Source organism: Myotis lucifugus, unplaced genomic scaffold, assembly GCF_000147115.1.
Source record: "Myotis lucifugus unplaced genomic scaffold, Myoluc2.0 scaffold_8, whole genome shotgun sequence".
In the NCBI taxonomy this organism is placed as follows: Eukaryota; Metazoa; Chordata; class Mammalia; order Chiroptera; family Vespertilionidae; genus Myotis; species Myotis lucifugus.
This window is the reverse complement of record NW_005871056.1, coordinates 7,814,635-7,838,875: the sequence shown is the minus strand read 5'-3', so window position 1 is coordinate 7,838,875 and position 24,241 is coordinate 7,814,635. Positions and strand designations below refer to the sequence as shown.

Sequence of the window (24,241 nt, the reverse complement as noted above, 5' to 3'; positions counted from 1 at the left end):
AATTGTTACGTCTTCCTGATGGATTGACTGTTACTTATTATAAAACCAGAGGCCCGGGGCACGACATTCGTGTACTCGGGGGAGGGGGGGGGCGGTCCCTCAGCCCGGCCTGCGCCCTTTAGCAGTCCAGGAGCCCTCGGGGGATGTCCGACTGCCCGCTTAGGCCTGCTCCCGCAGTTGGACATCCTTAGCGCTCCTGCAGAGGCGGGAGAGGCTCCCGCAACCACCGCTGCGTTCACCAGCCATCAGCCCAGCTTGTGGCTGAGCAGCACTCCCCCTGTGGGAATGCACTGACCACCAGGGGGCAGCTCCTGCATTGAGCATCTGCCCCCTGGTGGTCAGTGCGCATCATAGCAACCAGTCGTTCAGTCGATTTGCATATTATTGCCCTTGTATTATATAGGATGTCCTTCTCTGTCTCTAGTAATTTTTGTCTTAAAGTCTCTTTTGTCTGATACTAGTGTAATTACTCCAGCTCTATTTTAGTTAATGTTTGCATGGTATACCTTTTTTCTTTTCATACTTTCACTTTCTACCTTTTTGTCTTTAAATCTAAAGTGTGTTTCTTGCGGACAGCATATAGTTGGATCATGTTTTTGTTTGTTTGATTAATTTATCCAATCCATTATACTTTGTTTTCTTTATGTTTTTTGCTCCTTTATTGCCTTCTTTTACATTGGTTTCCAGTGTAACATTTAATTCCTTCAAAAATCTTTAATTATACTGTTTTAGTTATTTTTTCCAGTAATGTATTCACTTTTCAAATTTTACTTCATATTTATTCAAAGGGAATATAAAAACTTTGCTCCTATATAGCTCTACTTCCCCTCTTTTTGTGCTATTGTTCTACATACTGCATCTAAATATTACAAACCCAACAATACATTGTTACAATTATTACTTGATATAATCATATGACATTTAAATAGCAGTATTGCCCTAACCGGTTTGGCTCAGTGGATAGCGCATCGGCCTGCGGACTGAAAGGTCCCAGGTTCAGTTCGGGTCAAGGGCATATACTTTGGTTGCGGGCACATCCCCAGTAGGAGGTGTGCAGGAGGCAGCTGATTGATGTTTCTTTCTCATCGATGTTTCTAACTCTCTATCCCTCTCCCTTCCTCTCTGTAAAAAATCAATAAAATTTATTAAAATAAAAATTAAGCCAAAGCCAGTTTGGCTCGGTGGATAGAGCGTCGGCCTGCGGACTGAAGGGTCCCAGGTTCGATTCCGGTCAAGGGCATGTACCTGGGTTGCAGGCACATCCCCCGTGGGAGATGTGCAGGAGGCAGCTGATCGATGTTTCTCTCCCATCGATGTTTCTAGCTATCTGTCTCTCTCCCTTCCTCTCTGTAAAAAAATCAATAAAATATATTTTTTAAAAAAATAAATAAAAATTAAAATTAAAAAATAAATAAATAGCAGTATTAAACTTCTTATTTACCATTTCTGGTTCTCTTCATTTTCTTCCTATGAATTTGAAATATCATCTGGCATCATTCCCTTGGATTCCCTTTAATATATTTATCTTTGCTCCTGCCCCTTCTTTTTGTGTTTCTTGTCAAATATATTACATTTCTTGTCAAATATATTTACATTATGTTATTGGCACAACAATACAGTGATACACATTATTTTATGTAAATGCTTTTTAAATCAGTTAAAAGACTAAATAATAGGTAAATATGCAATTATATTGTCTTTTATAAATACCTACTAATTACCTTTCAGCACTCTTTGGTTTTTTTTTTCTTGTAAATTCAGCTTATTCTCTGGTAATTCTTAAAGAATTTCCTTTGGTATTTCTTGTAAGGTAGGTTGGCCAGCAAAAAATTCTCTCATCTTTTGTTCATCTGACAGTGCTTTTATTTCATCTTAAACTTAAATATAGTCTTGCTAGATATAAGCTTCTTGTATGATAGTTTATTATTTTCCTCACACTGACTATGTTATCCCACTGCCTTCTGGCCTCCATTGTATCTGATATCCCACATTTTTCTCAGGCTCCACTCATTTTTCTTCTTTTTTCTCTCTGTTCTTCAGATCATAATCTCTATAAATATATCTTCATGTTAACTAATTCTTTTGCCAGTTGAAATCTTTTGAGCCTCTAGTGAATTTTAAATTTTTGTTAATGTATTTTCAAACTATAGAACTTCCATTTTGTTTTTTAAATCATTTCTATCTTTTTATTCATATTCTCTATTAAATAAAAGATAGTGTCATGCTTTCAGTTAGACATGGTTTTCTTTAATTCTTTGAACATATTTATAATGATTGCTTTGCAATTTTTGTGGACCAAATTTCTATTGCTTGCTTGTTTTCTTGTTTTTGCTATACATTTCCCAATTTTTTGCTTGTCTCAATTTATTGTTGCTGAAATCTGAACATTTCAAATAATGTATTGCATATATGATAATTGTGCAATAAGGTAGCTATTCTTTTTTTGTTCTTTTTTTCTAAGGTAGCTATTTTTTTTAAAATCCTCACCCAAGGATATATTTCTATTGATTTTTAGAGAGAGTATAAGGGAGAGGGAAAGATAGCAAGAAATGTCAATATGAGAGAAACACATTGATTGGTTGCCTCCTGCACGTAACCCAACCAGAGCCTGGGCTGGGGAGGAGCCTGCAACTGAGGTACATGCCCTAGACCGGACTGGAACCCGGGATCCTTCAGTCCGCAGGTTGAGCCAAACTGGCTAGGGCAGGTAGCTATTCAGAATACTGATTTTCTGCCCACACCTCCCCGAGATTGATGTCATTGTTTATTCATTTAGACTTGGATAACAAACCCTGTGAAGTATGTTGCCTTTCTAGTGTGCAGTCTCTGCTGTCCCTACTCAAATCTTTTTTCCCCTTACTTTTTATCATTTGGCTTGGGAACTCAAGGATCACCCTATGTGAGTATAAACCTCTTATTAATAAAAAGTTATGTTTAAACCTCCTTAGCCAGTTAGATTTTTACCTTTTACTGTTGGATATGTGTGTGTGGCTTGAAGGCTGCTATCATAATTCAGCATTTTACTTTGCCCCATTGGCAGCCAGGGGATTTGCAGTTTGGAATTTCCCTCTTTGATTGCTCCTGAGAAGGGCAGGCTTGGGTTTACGCAGTCTGCTAGACTAACAAGAAAGCAAGCATGTGATTTATTTATTTATTTTTTTAGAGCAGTTTTAGGTTCAGCAAAATTGAGGTTACAGAGAATTCCCCTCACACATGCATAGTCGCCCATTATCCAAAATCCATCACCTGAGTGGTACACTTGTTACCTACCTTGACACATTATAATCACCCATAGTTCATTAGTTTATTCAGTGTTGTACATTCTGTGGGTTTACACAAATGCATAATGACATATATCCATCATTATGGTATCACACACGGTGTTTTTACTTCCCTAAAAATCCTGTGCTCTGCCTATTCATCTTTCCTCCTTTACCCTCAATCCCTGGCAACCACAGATTGCTTAGTTTCCATAGTTTCTCAGAATGTCATATATTTGGAATCATACAGTATGTAGCCTTTTCACATAAGCTTTCACTTAGTAATATGCATTTTAAGTTCCTCCCCATCTTTTCATGGCTTGATAGCTCATTTTGTTTCATCATTGAATAATATTCCATTGTCTGGATGTGCCACAGTTTATTTTTCTATTTCCTTACTGAAGGACATCTTGGTTGCTTTCAAGTTTTGGCAGTATGAATAAAGCTATTGCAAGTTTAATGCGAGTATCAGTTCTCAACTCCTTTGGGTAAAAACCAAGAAGTGCAATTGTTGGATTGCATGGTTTGGTTTTGTGAGAAACTGCAAAACTGTCTTCCAAAAATGGATGTACCATTTTGCTTTCCTGCCAGCGTTTGTTAATAAGTTCTTGATTTTGACCATTCTAATAGGTGTGTATTAGTGTCTTGTTTTAATTTGCATTTCCCTGATGACATGATATGGAGCATCTTTTCATCTGCTTACTTGCCATCTGTATGTTTTCTTTGGTGAGGTGTCTGTTCAGGTGTTTTGCCCATTCTTTAAGCAGATAGTTTTCTTATTGAGTTTTAATAATTCTTTGTATGTTAGATTGTAGTCCTTTGTAGATACATTGCAGATATTTTTTTCCAGCCTGTGATTGTCTGCTCATTGTCTAGACAGTATCTATTGCAAAACAGAAATTTTTAAATTTTAATGAACTCCAGCTTATCACTTATTTTTTGCAGGGATCTTGCCTTTATTAAAAGTTCATATCCAAAAAGTCATCACCATAGGCAAGGCCATCTAGATTTTCTCCTATCTGATTTTCTAGAAGTTTTATATTTTGTGTTTTATATTTAAGTTTGTGATCAATTTAGAGTTAATTTTAATGAAATATTTAAGGTCTATGTCTAGACTAATTTTTGCTTATGGATATCCAAGTTGTTATGGATGGCACCGTTTGTTATAGATACTATCTTGCTCAATTTTACTACCTTTGCTCCTTTGTCAAAGATCAGATAACTATATATTTGTCTCTTTCTGAGCTCTCTTCTGTTCCATTGATTTATGAGTCTATTCATTCTCCAGTACCACACTGTCTTCACTTCTGTAGCTTTTTTTCCCAACCTTATTGAGATATATTAGACATATAATATTGTATAGGTTTAAGGTGTCCAGTGTGATGATTTGATATGCATATATATTGCAAAATGGTGATACTATCTATGTATATAAAAGACTAAGTGACTGACCGTACATACATCTGACCGGTCAACCAACCGGCCAGTACATATGACATGCACTGGAAATTTAAAAATATTGACTCACACACTTCTATTATAGAAAAAGGGCAAATGTGATATTAAAATATTTTGTATTTTAATTTTATAATACTGTATTATATATACTATTTTGACATGTAATTTTTTGCAGTAACGTAATTACCACACAAATCTTTCTTCTAATTAATTTCCTTTCAATGTGCACGAATCCGTGCACCAGGCCACTAGTAGCTTTGTAATAAGTCTTCCAGTTGGTTGGTGTCAGTCCTGCACTTTGTTCTTCACCTTCAATAGCGTGTTGGCTACTTTGGGTGTTTTGCCTTTCCATATAAACCTTAGAATCAGTTTATTATTATCCACACAAAAACTTGCTGAGATTTTGATGAAAACTGTTTAGAATCTGTGGATCAAGTTAGAAGAACTGACTTCTTAACAGTATTGAATCTTCCTACCCTTGAACATGGAGTATTTTTCCATTTATTTAGTTATTTCATTTATTAGTGTTTTGTAGTTTTCCTCATATAGCTCTTGTATGTATTTTGTTATATTTATACTTTAGTAATTATTTTGGGGGGTGCTAAGGTAAATGGCATTGTGTTTTTAATTTCAAATTCCACTTGTTCATTGCTAATATAGATGAAAGCAATTGACTTTTGTATATTAAATTTGTATCCTGCAACCTTGTGTATTAGTTCCAGCAATTTGTCAGTTCTTTAGGATTTTCCATATAGGGTTTTCATCATGTAATCTGTGATCAAGGACAGTTTGATTTCTGCCTTTCCAGACTATTATACTTTATATTTCTTTATCTTGTCTTATTGCATTAACTAGAATTTCCAGTACAATGTTGAAAAGGGGAGTGGTAAGAGGGGACATTCCTGCCTTATACTGATTTAGTAGGAAAGTTCCAAGTTTCTCCGCATTAAGTGTAATGTTACTTATAGTTTTTAAAAAAATATATATTTTATTGATTTCTTACAGAGAGGAAGGGAGAGAGATAGTCAGAAACACCCCCTACTGGGGATGTGCCCGCAACCAAGGTACATGCCTTTGACCGGAATCGAACCTGGGACCTTTCAGTCCGCAGGCGGACGCTCTATCCAGAGCCAAACCAGTCAGGGCTACAGGTTTTTTTTTTATAAATGTTCATTATCAGGTTGAGGACATTTCCCTCTGTTCCTTGTTTATTTACTGACAGTTTCTGTCATGAATGGGTGTTTTGTCAAATGCCTTTTCTATATGTATTGGTACGATCATTTGATTTTTTTTTATCCTATTGACGTGACAGATTACATTAATTTTAGAATGTTGAACTAGCCTTGTATACCTGGGTTACATCCCACTTGGTCATGGTGTATATAAAAAAAATTAGTTGTACATTAGGACTTTGCTTAAACCATCTTTATTTTTTAATTTATTGGGGTGACATTGGTTAATAAAATTATATAGGTTTTAGGTGTACATTTCTATAATATGTATATAATTCTTTCAGTACATTGTTGGATTCTACTTACTAATATTTTATTGAGAATTTTTGCATTTATGTTCATGAAGATATTAATCTCTAGTTTTCTTGTGACATCTTTGTCTGATTTTGGTATTAGGGTAATGCTAGCCTCATAAAGTGAGTTAAAAAGTATTCTCTCTCTATCCTCCAAAAGAGATTGTGGGGAATTAGGTATATTTTCTTCCTTAAATATTTTGGTTGAATTCACCAGTGGAACTAGTTGAGCCTTGTGTTTTCTGTTTTGGAGAATTATTAATTATTGAATCTATTAATAGATGTAGGCCTACTCAGATTGTCTATTTCTTGTGTCAGTTTTGGCAAATTGTGTGTTTCAAGGAATTGATCTTTTTCATCTAGATTGTCAAAGTTGTGGGCATAGAGTTGTTTATAGTATTCCTTTATTTTCCTTTTAATGTCCATAGATTCTGTGTAGTGATATATTCTCTTTCATTTCTGTTATTAGTAATTTGGGTCCTCTCTTTCTTAGCTAGCTTGGCTAGAGGCTTATTAATTTTCAAGGGACTAAGCTTTTGATTTTGCCAATTCTCTCTGATTCATCTCTCATTTTTGTTTTCTCCCATATTAGATTTGACTTTATTTTTAGTTTCCTACGGTGGAAACTTATTTTAGATATCTTTTTTCTAATGTGTACATTCAGTGCTGTAAACTTACCTCTAAATACTGCTTTCACTACATCTCACAAATTTGGTTAAGTTGCATTTTCTTTTTATTTCAAAATATTTTAAAATTCCTTGTGATTGCTTTGACCTATGTGTTATTTAGAAATGTGTTACTTAATCTCTACATACTTGGGGATTTATCCAGCTATCTTTCTAATGTTGGTTTTCAGTTTAATTCCATTGTGGTCTGAGAGCAGACATTGTATGATTTCTATACTTCTAAATTTGTTAAAGTGTGTTTTATGGCCCACAGTGTGATATATTTTGGTGAATAGTCCAGGTGAGCATGAGGATAATGCGTATTCTGTTTATGTTGGATGAAGTAGTCTATAAATATCAAGTATGTGGAGGTAATTGATGGTGTAGTTGAGTTTAACTATGTCCTTACTGATTTTCTGCCTGCTGAATCTGTCCATGTCTAATAGGGGGTGTTGAACTCTCCAATTCTGATAGTAGATCTATCTATTCCTCTTTGCAATTCTATTAATTCTTTCCCTCATAGTTTGATATTCTGTTATTAGGCACAAACACGAGGAGGATTATGTCTTCTTGGAGAATTGATCCTTTTATCTGTATGTAGTGCCCTTCTTTACTCCTGATAACTTTTCCTTGCTGTGAAGTCTGCTCTGAAATTAATATAGCTATTCCTGTTTTCTTTAGATTAGTATTAGCATGTTATCTTTCTCCATCTATACTTTTAATCAAATATGTTTTTATTTTTAAAATATTTTTATTGATTTCAGAGGGAAAGGGAGAGAGAGATAGAAACATCAATGATGAATCATTGGTTGGCTGCCCCCTGTACACCCCACTGGGGATCAAGCAACCTGGGCATGTGCTCTGACCAGGAATCAAACAGTGACCTCCTGGTTCATAGGTCGATGCTCAACCACTGAGCCACTTCGGTCAAGTGATGTTTCTCTGTTTAAAGTGAGTTTCTGTAGACAACCTATATTTGGGTCTTGTTCTTTGATCCACTCTGACAATCTGTCTTTTACTTGGTGCATTTAGACCAGCCGTGGGCAAACCCGTTTGAAATGAATAAAACTAAAAAAAAAAAGACCGTACCCTTTTATGTAATGATGTTTACTTTGAATTTATATTAGTTCACACAAACACTCCATCCACGCTCTTGTTCCGGCCCTCCGGTCCAGTTTAAGAACCCATTGTGGCCCTCGAGTCAAAAAGTTGGCCCACCCCTGATTTAGACCATTGATATTCATATAATTGGATTAACTTCTACCATATTCCTTACTATTGTTGTTTCCCTTGTTCTTTGCTCCAGTTTTGTTTGTTTGTTTGTTTGTTTGGTCTTCCACTCTTTTTTTTTCTGTCTTTTGTGGTTTTATTTGAACATTTTATGATTCTATTTACTCTCCTTTCTTAGCATATTGATACTTTCTAAGTGGTTGCCCTAGAGTTTGCAGTATACATTTATAACTAATCTAAGTCTACTTCACAGATAGTATGAAAATAATACAGTTCATCCCTCCCATCCCTTGGATCATTGCTCTCATTCATTTCATTTGTATACAACATAACATAATTAAACACATTGTTGGTATTATTTTGAACAAACTTACTAGTATTTGTTAGATTAAGAATAAGGAAAGTAAGTTTTTTGTTTTTTGGTTAATCCTCACCTGAGGATATTTTTTCTTTGTTCATATATATATATATATTTATTTTAGTGATCTCAGAGGGACGGAGAGATAGAAACATCAATGATGAGAATCATTGATTGGCTGCCTCCTGCATGCCTCCTACTGGGGACCGAGCCCACAACCTGGGCATGTGCCCTTAACCAGAATCGAACCCAGGACCCTACAGTCCTCAGGCTGACACTATCCACTGAGCTGAACCGGCTAGGGCTGAGGACATTTTTTCATTGATTTTTAGAGAGTGGGAGGGAGGGAGAAGGGGCCAGGGGGAGAGGGGAGAGAGAGACATAAATTGGTAGCCTCCTGCATGCGCCCAGACTGAGCCTGGAATAGGGCCTAGGATAGAACCCGCAACCCTTCTGGCATAGGCCTAAGCTGTAGCCACACAGGCCAGGGCAGAAAGTAAGTTTTTATTGTACCTTCATTTCTTCCTCCTTCTTGTAGATCCAAGTTTCTGACCTATATTATTTTCCTTCTCTAGTAAAGAGCATCTTTTAACATTTCTTGCAAAGCAAATCTACTGGCAACAGAGTCTATCAATTTTTGTCTGAGAAAGTCTTTATTTCCCCTTCACTTTTGAAGAATAATTTTGCAAGACAGACTTTAGGCTGGTGGGTTTTTAAATATTTCACTCTTGCTTGCATGGTTTCTGAGGAGAGGTTGAATATAATTTTTATTTTTGTTTTTCTGTAGCTAAGGTACTTTTTTCCCCGCTGGCTTTTTCTTTATCTTTAATTTTCTGTAGTTGAAAATGATATGTCTAGATGCAGTTCTTTTGGCATTTTTCCTGCTTGGGATTGAGTTTCCTGGATCTGTGGTTTGCTACCTTTTTTAGAGAGACAGACAGACATTGATTTGTTGTTCCACTTATTTATGCATTTACTGGTTGACTAACGGGCCAGGACTATGGATTGATGTCTAATATTTTGTCACTGTTTCAAATATGTCTTCTGTTCCTCCTTTCTCTCTTCTCCTTATGATATTCCCATTATGCATACGTTGTAAGTTTCACAGTTGTACTACAGCCCTAGGATATTTGGGGGGTGGGTAGTTATCTTCGTTCTTCGCTTTTTAGTCTTTAAGGATTCTGTTGAGATATCCTCTAGCTCAGATAGAATCTCTCCTTATCCTTTTTTCATTAGAGCCCTTAGCATATGAATCTTAGTTTATTCCCAGCCTGAAAATTATAGCCTTTTTGCCCTGTCTGGTTCTGATCTTGCTCCGCTTCTTCCAATTGTGTTTTTTAACTTTTGGTATGTGTTATAATTTGTTCTTGATAGCTGGACATAATGTACTGGGTAAAGTGAACTGCTGTAAATAGGCATTTAGTAATGTGGTAATGAGATGTTGGGGGGAGGGGAAGCATTCTGTAGTCTTGTGGTTAGGTCTCAGCCTTTTAGTGAGCTTTGCCTCTGGACTATGAACTTTACGTGTTTCTCAGGATTTTTTGTTTTTTTCTCTTCCACCCTTAGGCGGAACAGGATGAGTAGAGTGGGCTGGAGTTGGCTGTTTGTAGGGTAGAGGTGGGGTCATTTGCTCCTAGCTGCTGTCCAGACCACAGCTTCTACAACAAATGGATGGCCTGCTTGTTCCAGGACAGCTCTAAACAGAGAGAAAGGGAGCCCCATCTTCTCACCCATGTAAGAAGCTCCAGTAACACAGAGCTGTGGTGGAGGAGAGGGGCAAGGGAATAGTGCAGGATGTGGTTCAAATGCTGCCAACTCTCACTGAGAGTTAGTAGAGTTAGTAAAACTGAGATTTAGATTTTCTTAAATGTGTCTTCCATTTGCTATGTGCCCTTAGGACAATTTCTGAAGAACTTAAATGATTATCTTTTATCATTTTCACCAGTTAAAAGGTGCTTTTGCTGGGGAAAGCATGTGTATGCAAAGCTCCTCACTCCACCATTCCAGAACTCCTGCCTTAGTTTGAACATTTAAAAGAAAATTCAGTGTGTGTTTGTGAGTTTGGGTTTTTTCCCCTCAAAAAATAGAACTCATGGACATGAGCAACAGTGTGATGATTGTGGGGCTAAGGAAAGTGGAAGAGGGCATAGAGGGAATAAACAGTGATGGAAAAAATATTAAATTTTAATTAAGTAACCTTTTTGAGCCAAACTTCTCAGGATTTTTTTGAACATTGGTATTTTAAAACAAAGGAAGAAATATGGGAAGGACCAGACATATAAACACACACACCCTTAGTTTTACATTCACTTGTTTAAAGTATTCCAGGAATATGTGAAGCAAAACCTTATATTCTCAGTCCCTCTCTTTCCAAAGGTAACCACTGTTAAAAGTGTGTCCTTAGGGATTCTTCAGAGCCTCCAGTTATGAAAATATGACCCTGCTTCTTCTATTGTTTTTCTAGTCATTCATACCTAGAAAAATTCCTTACGGAGCAGATGATGGAAAGGAGGGAAGATGTGTGGCTTCCTCTCATCTCCTATAGAAATTCGTTAGTCACTGGAGGTGAAGATGACAGAATGTCTGTGAACAGTGGAAGTAGCAGCAGCAAAACCTCCTCAGTAAGGAGTAAGAAAGGACGACCCCCCCTTCATAAGAAACGAGTAGAAGGTAAGTTGCCTTTAAACTATGAGGCAAATCACTTTTCTGATATCAAGTAGCAAATCTGCTGAAGCAAGGTGATACTGTTGAGCACATTATTTCCTTGTATATTTGATACACAGAGATTCAGGCAAAAAGGTTGGAATAGACAAAGTGGGACAAAAGAAGTTGAAAAAAATGGATACAGAGGAAGGTAGGCACAGAGAAAAAAAGGACATAGTTACAGTAGTTTAAAAATTGATCCCAAACAAGAGTCCTCTAATACATTAAAACTTAAAATAACCTAATGAGAATGTTGTTATTCTGTCAGAATTCATACTAGTATAGGAGAAATTCTGGTAAGTTAAGGATAGACCTCTGCAGCAAATTAAATATATCAGAACAGCTTTCCATTTCTACCACTTGGGTGGATCATTTATTTTTGTATATTAAAATAGTGATGGCCAAATCTGGTTTTACAAAACTCATGAACTGGTGATTGGGGCATTGAATTATGATGAAAATGTGAGCAATAGTTGATATTCTTATAACCAAAAGACTAAAAAGAAATTGCTTTATTAGAACAAAGCATTATTGTTAAACTAAGAGAAAATTCAAAGTTAAATGCTTATTTCCTCAAATAAAGATTCTAGGAAATTTTCTCCAAATCAAGAAAGGAGGACCGTGATCTGAATCCTATATTCTTGAAACTTTCTATATACCTTTAAGCATCTAACCCAGTGGTCCTCAACCTTCTGGCCCTTTAAATACAGTTCCTCATGTTGTGACCCAACCATAAAATTATTTTCGTTGCTACTTCATAACTGTAATGTTGCTACTGTTATGAATCGTAATGTAAATATCTGATATGCAGGATGGTCTTAGGCGACCCCTGTGAAAGGGTTGTTCGACCGCCAAAGGGGTCTCGACCCACAGGTTGAGAACCGCTGATAACCTCTGCTGCCTAAAAAATAGTGACTCATCAAAGATTTTGTTAAAATCTGTGGCAAAATTAGAATTTAATAAACTTTCATCATTGGGGAGGCAGTACTGACTAGTGATGAAAAGTCCAAACTCTAAAATCAGAGTTCTAGAATTCAAACCTGTTTTTCTCATTTTTTAGCTATGTGACCTTTTAGCATGTTACTTAACCTCTCTAAACCCCAATCACCAATCAAATGAAGGATGATCAGAGTACCTATCCTGTTAGCTCTTGTGAATATGAAATGAGGTACTCCAAATAAAACACTTAGTACACATACGTATTTAGCTCAGTGCATGGCACATAGGTCTTCAATAAATGTTAGCTGCTGTCGTCATCATATAGTAAGGCCTCTTATCTAGCATCAGTCAGTAAACTAGGCTGGCTGTATGTTTTAAACAGAATTAAAGTTTAAGATTTCCTTTCAAGGTTCAGCTACGGGACTTAAAATCTTTGGGGTCCAGTGAATGAAAGTACAAAACTCTGCTTTATAGTGTAGGATCCTGAACTTTTCTTTAACCCTTTGCAGTCCAATGTTATTTTTGGAATTCACACACTCTGGTCCAAATTAATTGACGGGATTGAATGTTGAACTTTTTAATGTTCTTATTGCTCGACGTTGGACCTGCTCCTAGCGCCTGGTCTGTCGAGTCAGCCTCAAGGTTGGACCGAAAAGGGTTAAAGATTACTCCAGTCATTTCCTTTTGAAAATGTCTAGAGCAGCCATATCCAGATAGGTAGGCAGATAGATGTATAGATATAAAATACATTTTTCCCTATTCATAGCTTTTCATAGATGTACTATTCATATAAATCAACATACATCAAATCCTTGCTATGTACCAGGAATGTGTTTTATGTGGGTTACATCACTTAATCATTCATTTGACTAATATTTGTAAAGCACTTAGGTAAGTCTCTGGCACATAGTAAATACTGTATAAATTTTTTTATAAATCAACTTTGAGTTCAACACTATTATCCAGATTTTACACAGAAGAAACTAAGGCATACAGAATTTAAATAATGGAGCTGTCAGTATGATTATCTTTAGGACTAAGAGAAGCATATATATAGACCAGATAACCTTAATTTGGTAATTGTTAAATTGCAAAAAAGAAAACTTGCTTTGTCAATTTGAAACTTACCAGGTGACTAAGGTTACATGCCAAATACCCTTAGGAAGCAGAGTTTCATCTGTTTGGTGTAACGATGAGAAAGCTTTGCAAGAAGTGTTCCCAGTGCAGAATATTTAAGAGTAGGAGGATCTCTTCAAGAAAAGTGGGTTCTTCCTGAAGTTATTATTTCATTAAGTCTTTACCAAGCATGCCCATTTTGTATATGAGAAACCTGAATTTGTGGAAGTTTAACAACTTACACAAAGTCACACAGTGAGTAGTATAACTGAGATTCAAACTAGGCAGTCTACCTCCAAAGCCATGTTCAAGTCTGTGCTATAACTTCTACCCGAGTTCACTTCACCCAGGACATTCTTAACTGGAATTTTACAGATGAGAGCCTGGATAATACATGGCTAAATAGGACTGACACCATGATTCAGACTCCTGGACCTCTGCCAGCACCACAGCTCACTTCCACTGTCCTGCGGGAGAACAGCCGGCCCATGGGAGAGCAGATTCAGGAGCCTGAGTCTGAACATGGTTCTGAACCCGACTTCTTACACAAGTAAGTAGTAAAAGTTCGTTTTCTTGACATAAAACCTGTAACTGTTAAAAGAAATTAAAATCTTTTCATTCATCAGGCCATTTACAGGTCAGTTTATGGGAAAACAAAACCACAAGTAAAGGATAAATATTTACATGAAAAGATAAGTTACTCAAAGTCCGGAAACTTTTAAATGCATGATGTTTCACTAGATGCTACTTTCAGTTAGAGTTTGCACATTCATTGGGCAGGTCTGTTTCTTCTGAGGGTCTTGTCCAGAAGACATGCAGGTTACTTTCTTGGCAAAAGAGCTTATACTAGTCTGAACGCCAAATCAGTAGGCTGTTCTACTTTTATCCATTTGATTAATAGTACTTACCTTGTTTGAGCTTACATTTTTAACGGTTTGTGGATTAAGAATTAAGATGTTAGATAAATTCGGAGAAGTGGTAGAATTAGTTGCCCTTTTGCTAAGAGAAAATAAAGATCTTACCTTTTTCCATAGTAGCAATTAAAATGTTTTCTAGTGCCAGGGCTCTGAAAAATGTGATTGCATGAATTTTACTATAAAAAAAAACCAACACAACTTTTTCTATGTTGTTTTCCATCCAACTTTGAAATTCTCTTAGCTCTTCATTTGTGTTTCTATTCATCCTGGGGTGACTTACTCTGATGGATAAGAAAGAGAATTCTCACTCGAACTCAAGAAATTTAGCTGGTTGGAAATGGAAATTGGCAGTGTTAGAGTACCCAGCTCCTGGTTTTTTCATAAGACAGCTTTCCTCTGAGGGTTTTCTTTAAAGCTGAAAGGATAATTGTCAGCCACTGCATAACTGGACATTCTTAGAAGGTGGTTTTGCTATATGACTGCTTCCTGCCTTGCTTCCCTCACCTTACCACTTGTCAGTTCTTCTTGGCTATGGTCTGCCTTCTTTTCCCTGCTATAGGTTTACAGGTTTTATCAAAGTGGTAGCCCCACACAATTATGTAAAGAAAGCTTCTTAGAAAGAACTTCATGCGACAGATTTTATCTACTAAAAATCATTAAAGTTTACATTCCGTAAAAGTCCCAAGAGGCATGTTTATTGCAAGTGTTCATGTGCCAATACAAGTATTGAGTACAGATGCAGAATTTGGCCCAGCATGCATCTAACTCCACATCTCAGAAGGACAGAAAAACTATTATACCCTTCCTTTTCAACTCTGGAGGGTTCTGAGCTACCAGGCCAGCATCATTTCTGTCCCTTAGGGGACTGGCTGCCCAGCTAGGAACACTTGGGCGTATGACAGCAGCTGAATACAGGGATCTAAGATGCACTCATTTGGTAGGGATTTGGGGAATGAAGCTGATAATTTAAGCACCTATAGGGGAGGAGAAAGTTTTTCTCTATTTGGCTCTGGAATAAATGCAGCTAACTCGCCCTACATGGGGATTAGGCCAGCCAACTACAGCCTTCTTAACATCGGATTTATTAGCAAATTCTATTATCTTCTGCCACAAAATGAATAATAGTGCTGTCTCTTAGTCCTCAGATGCAGATCTCTTGGTTAGGCCAGCCAAAATTAGAAGACTTAAATCGGAAGGACAGAACAGGAATGAACTACATGAAAGTGAGAGCTGGAGTGAGGCATGCCGTGTAAGTGACACATCCAGTATCACAAGAACATGACTGTGATGCTGGTCATTTTGTGGAATGACTTGGGATCCTCTGATGTTTGGTCTTAGGAGTTAAAATCATAATTCAGGATCTGCCATGCAGCATAGGACAGGAAGGGAGGCCTTGGGCCCTTGAGCTGTTCATTGTTTCAATCCTATGCTGCTGCTTGCCAGCTATGTGGCTTTGGGCAAGCTCCAAAACCTCTGTGCTCAGGTTCCTCATTTGTAAATTTGGGATCATAGGAATACCAACTACTTAAAGTTTTGTGGGAATGGACACATAGCTAAGTATGTCTCAACTACTATTACTGTTACTGCATTTAAATTGTACTTCTAATGAGTTGAGATGAAATTTTGAGTGAACTGAATGATCTTTAATTAAAGTTCAGTATCATAATTTGTGCAGTCTCTGGGTTGTAATTGGAAAGTGTGCTTTCATTGGTTGGGAGACCTAATGTAAGAAAGAGCCAGGACTCACTCCGAAGTCCGTGATTCAGAGCAGCTTTCCGACTGTGCTTTTTCCTTATCAGTCGGGGCTTAATGGAGGAAGATGCTGAGCCCATCTTTGAAGACGTGATGATGTCATCCCGGAGCCAATTAGAAGATATGAATGAAGAATTTGAAGACACCATGGTTATTGATCTGGTAAGGAAATTCAATACATTTTTCTTTTGTTAAAATATGTGAGGGTGTTGGTTAGAGAGGAAGGGAGAGGGATAGAGAGAGACATCATCGATTGGCTGCCTCCTGCATGACCCCTCCTGGGGATCGAGCCTTGACCAGAATCGAACCCGTGACCTCTTGGTTCATGGGATGATGCTCAACCACTGGCCTCTTTTACTTTAAATTGGATACTGACAATATACTGCACTCCAACATGACCCAATAATGCAGAATATGGACTAGGTATTTTAAGACATTAACTTTGTCAGGAATAATAATACTTGGTGGTTATGTTTTTTAAAATTTTCACCCATTAAAGATACATATTAAAGGTAATTATAGGTGAAATTACATGGAGAAGAAAAACTGAGATGACTCAATGAAACAAGAGTTTTAAGTTGGGTGATGGGAACATGGGAATTCATCATACTACTTTCTCTGTATTAATTTGCTAGGGTTGCCATAAATACCACTGAGTGGGTGGCTTAAACAACAGAAATTTATTTTCTCACCGTTCTGGAGGCTAGAAATCTGAGATCAAGGTATCAGGAGGGTTGGTTTCATTCTGAGACCTCTCTGTATTACTTGTGGATAGCCATCTTCCTTTGTCTTTACGCAGTCTTTTCTGTCTTCTTCTAAGGACACAAATCGTATTGGATTAGAACCCATGACCACCTTTTACCCTAACTCTTTAAAGCCCTATCTCCAAATAAGTCACATTCTGAGGGTTAGCCCATAACATTCTGCTTTTTATGTTTTTTTCCATGAGATCATGTCACTCCAATCTGTAACCTACCTTTCATCTACCTGCCTTGGAGAATTTAGTGCAGTTTTGTCACCTGGCATTTGATCATTTTATAGTTATGTTATGATTGGAGGAATGTTCTATGTTTATAGGCCCAAAAATTTATAGGCATTTACATATTTGATTCATAATTTGAAAGTCTTTTTTCTTGTATAAGGGATAATTAAAAACCAGTTTTTTTTAAAATGTATGCTCCATGTAAAACCAGATTTTTTTTTTTCCAAAATTGACCTTTAACCGTTCTGTACATGTATGGTACCATCAGAAATACCAGCTGCTTATTATCACAGTTCATTGTCTTAATGTATCTCAGGAATAAAATGAAATAATTTGGCTTCTCTTTCCAGCCCCCATCAAGAAATCGGCGAGAGAGAGCTGAGCTGAGGCCAGATTTCTTTGATTCTGCAGCTATCATAGAAGACGATTCAGTAAATGTTAAATTATTACTGCTTTTTATTTATGGTTTCTGGGTCTTGTTTTTTGTATGAAGTTAATAATTGTGTTTCTCATTTTCTAGGGATTTGGAATGCCTATGTTCTGAAGTCTGAAGAAAATTTACAAATATGGAACTCTATTATTTAGAGCTAGAGGCCTATATACTGTGATAGCTTGTATGGGGAATAAACACTTTTGATGTGATCTGATTTGTTTTTTAATCAAATGATTGAGGTCAATCCCCTTGTGCAGTGACAGAAGAGGAGCATGTAACTTACCCAAGGGAATGCTGGTGAATATCACCTCAGAAAGACTGACCTGAAAAATCATTTGTGTCCTAATATTGGACTTACCCAATACAGATAGACGCGTTTTTCTGGAAGGAGGAAAAAATTTTAAATTTTTAAAACAGCTGTCAAGATAAACACTGTTATACACCTGTTTTATGAAAACTCAGCATTGAGTAAAAAAAATATTTTTAACTTTATTTTCCTGTTGTACAATTTAAAAACCGTTTTAACATTTTGCCTTTTTATGTTTTAAAAGCTAACCATTTTTATTAAACCTACGAGTAAGCAGCTCATTTTAATTGCCGAAGAGTGTTTTGGAGCTCACTGGATTTGGTTGACCTTGTGGAATACAGAAATATGGAGGAGCAGAATATTGACAAGCTAAGATGATCTGACAGTGCATCTCTGCCAAAACCACACGCCCTCTATGGATATGGATTCCCAGATTTTATATACTCTTGAATAAAAAGGTTTATTTTTATTTATAACGGGGGCATAAAATAAGAAATGTCCATGCAGCCATTTTTCCAACAGATGCTGTACACCGTTCATTTTATATAGAATAGGGAGATTCAAATACAGTACATTTTCTATTGGTATTTGTTCTGTGCATTTTTAGCAACTTCTACCAGCAAATAAAGTATTCTCAGTAAAACAAAAATGGTTCTCAAGTTATCAGTTTGCTGTTTTATCACTTATTTCATGCCCTGCCAAATTGAAGTAACATGGACTACCATTTTCTTAAAAAGATAATCACACAAAACTCCTTTGCCATGCAAAAGTAATTTTAAGTGTAACATAACTGTGTCTACTTCCCATGCACTTAATACCTTTATGCGCTAATTTTGTGAATTAAGTTTACCGATTATAGAAGTATGTGCTGCATAGAAGTCTGTGCTTAGAGGGTGAAGTTCCTAAGCTTACCTTGAAATACAGCTACATTTCAGTGTTAAATGTGCATATTGAGAATAATTCTTTTGGGGAAAGAAATTATGAATCTTCAGGACAGCCTTCAGTGGTTTAGAGTTACAGACTGCTTAGATCTCTTATGACTTGCTGCTATTGTTTTTAAAAGCCCACTTAGTTGCTTCCTTTCTGATTTTTAAAGTAAGCCTCAACTTCCAAACCAATCCATCCATAACTGTTTCTGGGCTTGTTTTTAAAGTAGCTGCAACAGAATCTGCCCTTTGTACCAAAAATGAAAAGCATTTTTTAAAATCTGTGCACCCAATGATTATCTTTTGTCCAGGAAAGAAAAATGGATTTTCTTCATCCTTTTAGTAAACAAACACAAAACAGATTTTTCTAAACATTTGTGTAGTTCTGAAAAAAACTCAGTTGCCAAAAATGTTTTATCTGCTGATCTAGCAATTCCTGGGCTCCAGTTAGGGGTGGGGTGGGGTCTTGCTTTCTTCAGAGATGTGGACTTCCTTGGAAGTAAAGGGGCAGGAATGCCCGGGACAGTCCACCACGCCAGCCCTGCCTGTGGTTGTGGCCAGGAAGCAAGCTGGAGGTGCCCTGCACACGCACAGATTGATCCTTTGCTTGACAGTCTCATATGGGAAACAGATGCTGACTTAGAATCGTAGACTCCCATGCAACAAAAAGGCTTAACATCTACTCCAATGGGTTCCCAGTTCAGTTTAAAATCAATCGAAATTTTGTATTTTCAGTGTCTCCTTGATTGGTTTTGCTAGTAATTCTGTAAATTGTACATTTGCAATATGAGGTTTTTTTCCTTTTGTACAATTTGAAACTGATGCTTCACCTTTCCTTTAATAAACTATTCAAAATCAGGCTGTGGTAGTCATACTATTGTTCCTACTAGGAAAGCTTTAAAGATTTTCTATCCTGCTGCTCTTGAGAGTTTGCTCTTTCAGATAATTGTTAAATGGCAAAGTTACTGTCTCTGTGAGATTTTTTTTTTTTTAATGAAAGCAGAAATTTAGGACTAGCTTGTTAATTTTCTTTCATTCCTTGGATTTCCCATGAGAGAATGGGTAGGCCAAGTAGCCTTGGTTTCAAGGCTGCATCCAGGCTGCACTGGTCTGTAGCCTGGGTCCTCCCCTGGCCTGAGATCCAGACAGTGGTCCTTTAAGGAATGGATTCTGCATGGCTGGAGAAGGAAGGGTTTTTCTTGATGCTGGTGCTGGAGGTCACACTTAAGAGGTCACACACTTTATGGGCCTGGCCATGTACTGTGTACTGTGTTCATTAGGTGACCCAAGTTGTCTGCAGAAAAGACAGGGGTGCAGGGGATAAATCAGCAGGTGAGCTCTTAAGGCAGCTAAGGAGGGAAGGTGGTAAGGATGGGTTTGTCTCCCTGGCAGCTCATCTTAAAGGGTATGTTTATAAAACAAGAGCAGTGCTTTATCCCTGTGTGACTACTTTGGGACAAGCTTTTACTTAACTGTAACTTTGAGTCTGTCAAACACAGAAGAGCATCTTCTTGGGAAACAAAGGCTTGGCCAACTCAGGCTTTTCAGTATGAACAACCAAAAACTCAGATAAGCTTCCATCGGTATCCTAAGTGCCTTGTTCTACAGGGGTCTCTCTCTTAGGCATCATGTTTTGAAATACAGCTTTCTGCTCCCAAGAACACATAAAGGAGTCATTTCTCACCAGCACAGTAGGGACATGGTCAGAACCTGGCTGCCACATCTGCCCAAGTGTGTTGGCTGGACTCTACAGAGGCCCCAGACTGAGATGCTATGCATATGAAGTGGCCACAGCACTTGGCTTAGGGTGGTGGAAATCCCATACTAACAGGTGCAAGAGAACGTAAAGACCAGTTCTCTCTAAAAGAATACAGCCACAGCTCTCCAGAAGTCCTGTGAGACAGAGGGACTTGAAATACATTTGTCAAACAGGTATGGTCTAAACTGGTTCCAGAGTGTGGTGAGGGTCCTTCAGAGGCTACGCTGAGTGGGGAGACTGCATCTAAAGCACCAGCATCGGTGCATCTAGAGGCAGAATGGCTGGGGAGACCAAGACATGGTCAGAAGGGAAGCTGGAAGAATGTTTCTCTAACAAGCACTAGAAAGCTGCATGTGGGTGTGTTCCCCGTTACTCTAGCAACACAGAAGATGACTGGCCATCATGGATAAGGTAGGAAAGCTTTTCCAATCCAGTAGCTTTTTGAGACCATCACAGTGGAGCAGACCACCACTTCCCATCCCAACCCTTAGGAACTCATCCCACCTACCTCATCATGTGAGAGGCAATACTCTGAACAGCTTAAAAAACAGGCTTGGGGTTCAGAAAGGCCTGCCTGGGTTCAAATCCCAGCTTCACTCAGTTGTGTGTCTCGGGTCAAACTGGTTTACTTACTTAGAGTGGGGACACCTGCAGTTTCTACTACCCTCTACAACGCTCAGTCTATAGACAGACACTTGCCAGCACTCTGCTCATTGACCCAAGTCCTCTCTGGTCACAAGAATCAACATTTTTCCTTTTCCCCTTGAGGTGAGACCACCGGTTGGGAAAGGCATTCCTGCACAGCAGTCAATGCCAGTACTCACTGTCACCGTTCTCTAGGCATCCTGCGGTCCACAGAGGCTGGTCTACTTGACAAAGTTTCCAAAGTCGCAGCTTCATGTTTCCTTGGCCACCAGCTTGGTTTTTGGATGCAACTTCCCTCACTGTCTCTACTCCAAGGCTTTCTAGAAGCCTCCTGCCCGAATGCTTTACTGGGCTGGCTTCCCTGTTTTAGCAGGCCCAGGCACAAAGCTTCTCAGCATCCAGATTTCACAACCTGATAAAACACAAGCTTGTGTTTGCTCTTATTCTTAACATGGACAGTCGTTCCCAAAATACATCAAATCCTAGATTGGCTGACCCCAGGCAATGTTAAGCTGTTGAGCCACACGGTGACCAACCTGCATGATTCTTCCTTAGCCAGGAGGCCTCTAAAAGCCGAGTAGTCTGCTCACCTCGTTTCCAAGCTTAGTGTTCATGTCAGTTCTGTACTAGGAGCCAAAGAGGAGTACAAAGAACCTCTGGCCAACACAGTCTCTGCCCCTCAGGAGCTTCCCGCCTCGTTAGAAATACAAATATATGTAAAGGGGGGGGGGGGGGGCAATCAGGTGCTTTAAGAAAAAAAGAACCTGCTATAAGCAGAATCAGTTCAGAATTTAAGATGAACTCATGGCGATGTCAGGCCCTTGAGCATGAGCAGACTACAGAGCAAGTGTTCCAAGGTGGAGGCAATAAGACTGGGCTCAGAAAACTCACTAGGCAAGCAAGGGAGGAACAGACAAGAACCTTCTGTGTGAGTCAAAGACTGGAGAAGAGCGTACTACCCACTGTAAGTGCTAGAGCAGAGGAATGCAACAAAATCTGGACCTGCAGTCAGTCTATTAACTCAGAACAGGCTTAGGAGGAGGCCAGAGAGATGAGAGTAAAGACAACTGCAAAAGCACAACTAGAATGGAGAGTACCGTTCTCCAATTGGAGAGGGAAGAAAGATGCTCAAAAGAACTTAAAAAAATAAACTCCCAAGGACTTAAGCCTGGCTACCTGGCATGGTGGGGTAGCTGGTAGAAATGGGGAACGTGGATGATGTCACATATTGGCGTTGGTCAAAATGAGCTTTAAATGATGCAACATCCAAGCAGGGCTTACAGACCTTTGGAGCCAAGGGGCTGGAACGAGGGAAAGTCGTCAGTGGTGGGAGGACCCAGGGCTCTCACCACAGAAGCAAGCACGCCCTCTGGGGCATACTGGAACAGCACTCCACGGTTGGTCTTCCTGTCGAAACTACTTAGAATCTCCAGTTCTGTATGATTCAAAGCTTTACATACTCAATAAAATAGTCTACGAGGATGCGGGGAAACCGACAAAAGACTCAAATAGATAACCACCCAGTTACTAATCCAAATAACCATGTACCTTCAGTTTAAAGACAGAACTACAAGAGAGTCTTGAACTTTACCTTAGGGTTAATTGTTGATATAGTTGTAGTGGTTCTGAAACTTATATTTATTGTAGGATTGAGCAAATGAGTAAAATATGTTAAAGATAATGGAAGTCAGTTTTATCACTGTGGAAGAAAACAGACATAAATATGGAATAGGGGAAGGCAAAGAAGAACCAGTATGTTAGATTGGAATTAAAAGTCAGCATGAACTCATGATTTTAAAATTATATATAAAATAAATGCATACTTACACATGCAAGTTCCCCACATACATATATATCCACATATTTGTATAATCATTTCCATGTCTTCTGAAAATAGAAGCAATGACACCCCAGATTCAATGTGAACATCTGCCAATTAAAGCTTCTAAATGACATCTAAAAGAAGCCAGGGCTCTTGGAGAAATCACTATACTATGCCAGGGCTACATTATTGTGTGTCAAAAAATAAGGAAGTGCACAAAAAATTATTGGGACATATCAAAAGCATCAAGCCAGCTTGAAGGATCTCCCAGAAGCTAAATCAGGAAATTTTCTGCATCAAAATAAATAACATTAAAAATTTATTTTTTTTAAATCTTTATTGTTCAGATTATTACATTTGTTCCTCTTTTTTCCCCCCATAACTCCCCTCCTTCCAGCTCCCACCCCACCCTCCACCCTCACTCCCCACCCACTGTGTTCATCCATAGGTGCATGATTTTTGTCCAGTCACTTCCCGCATCTCCCACACTCCTTTTCCCCCCAAGAATAGTCAGTCTATTCCCTTTCTATGTCCCTGATTCTATTATAATCACCAGTTCATTCTGTACATCACGTTATTTATTCACTTGATTCTTAGATTCATTTGTTGATAGATGCATATTTGTTGTTCATAATTTGTATCTTTACCTTTTTCTTCTTCTTCCTCTTCTTAAAGGATACCTTTCAGCATTTCATATAATACTGGTTTGGCGGTGATGAACTCCTTTAGCTTTTCCTTATCTGTGAAGCTCTTTATCTGACCTTCAATTCTGAATGATAGCTTTGCTGGATAAAGTAATCTTGGTTGTAGGTTCTTGGTATTCAGCACTTTGAATATTTCTTGCCATTCCCTTCTGGCCTGCAAAGTTTCTGTTGAAAAATCAGCTGACAGTCGTATGGGTAGTCCCTTGTAGGTAATTGAGCCTCTTTCTCTTGCTGCTTTTAAGATTTTCTCTTTGTCTTTTGCTCTTGGCATTTTAATGATGATGTGTCTTGGTGTGGTCCTCTTTGGATTCCTTTTGTTTGGGGTTCTCTGCGCTTCTTGGACCTGTAAGTCCATTTCTTTCTCCAGATGGGGGAAGTTTTCTGCCATTATTTCTTGAAATAGGTTTTCAATATCTTGCTGTCTCTCATCTTCTGGCACTCCAATAATTCTGATATTAGACCGCTTAAAGCTGTCCCAGAGGCTCCTTACACTATCTTCACACTTTCGGATTCTTTTTTCATTTTGCTTTTCCAATTGGGTGTATTTTGTCGAATCTTTGGTTTGATTCTTGTGCTCGTCTGGTCTGCTATTGGGTATAATATTCTTTATTTCAGTCCGTGTATGCTTACTTTCTAATTTCTTTATCGTAGCATCGAGGGTCTCATTAGTTTTCGTGAGGCTCTGTACAAATTTATGGCAAGCCCTCAAAATTGCGATTCTTAGCTCCATATCCTCCATT

General features: G+C 38.1%; 1 protein-coding gene across 4 annotated transcripts in view; it reads left to right on the top strand.

Annotated features, from left to right (window-relative positions):
• Positions 1-19,429, top strand: part of STAG1 (stromal antigen 1) — a 232,057-nt gene extending 212,628 nt beyond the window's left edge. For 3 of the 4 annotated variants that reach the window (XM_023749568.1, XM_023749567.1, XM_023749569.1), the window contains 6 exons: positions 10,961-11,166; positions 13,630-13,804; positions 15,310-15,420; positions 15,971-16,085; positions 17,256-17,336; positions 17,426-19,429. In XM_023749568.1, coding sequence (XP_023605336.1) covers positions 10,961-11,166; positions 13,630-13,804; positions 15,310-15,420; positions 15,971-16,085; positions 17,256-17,336; positions 17,426-17,449 — 712 coding nt within the window. In that variant the 3' untranslated portion in view covers positions 17,450-19,429. The remainder of the gene's footprint in view (positions 1-10,960; positions 11,167-13,629; positions 13,805-15,309; positions 15,421-15,970; positions 16,086-17,255; positions 17,337-17,425) is intronic. The other variant, XM_014450946.2, reaches the window with a different exon arrangement.
• The last annotated feature ends 4,812 nt before the right edge of the window (positions 19,430-24,241 follow it).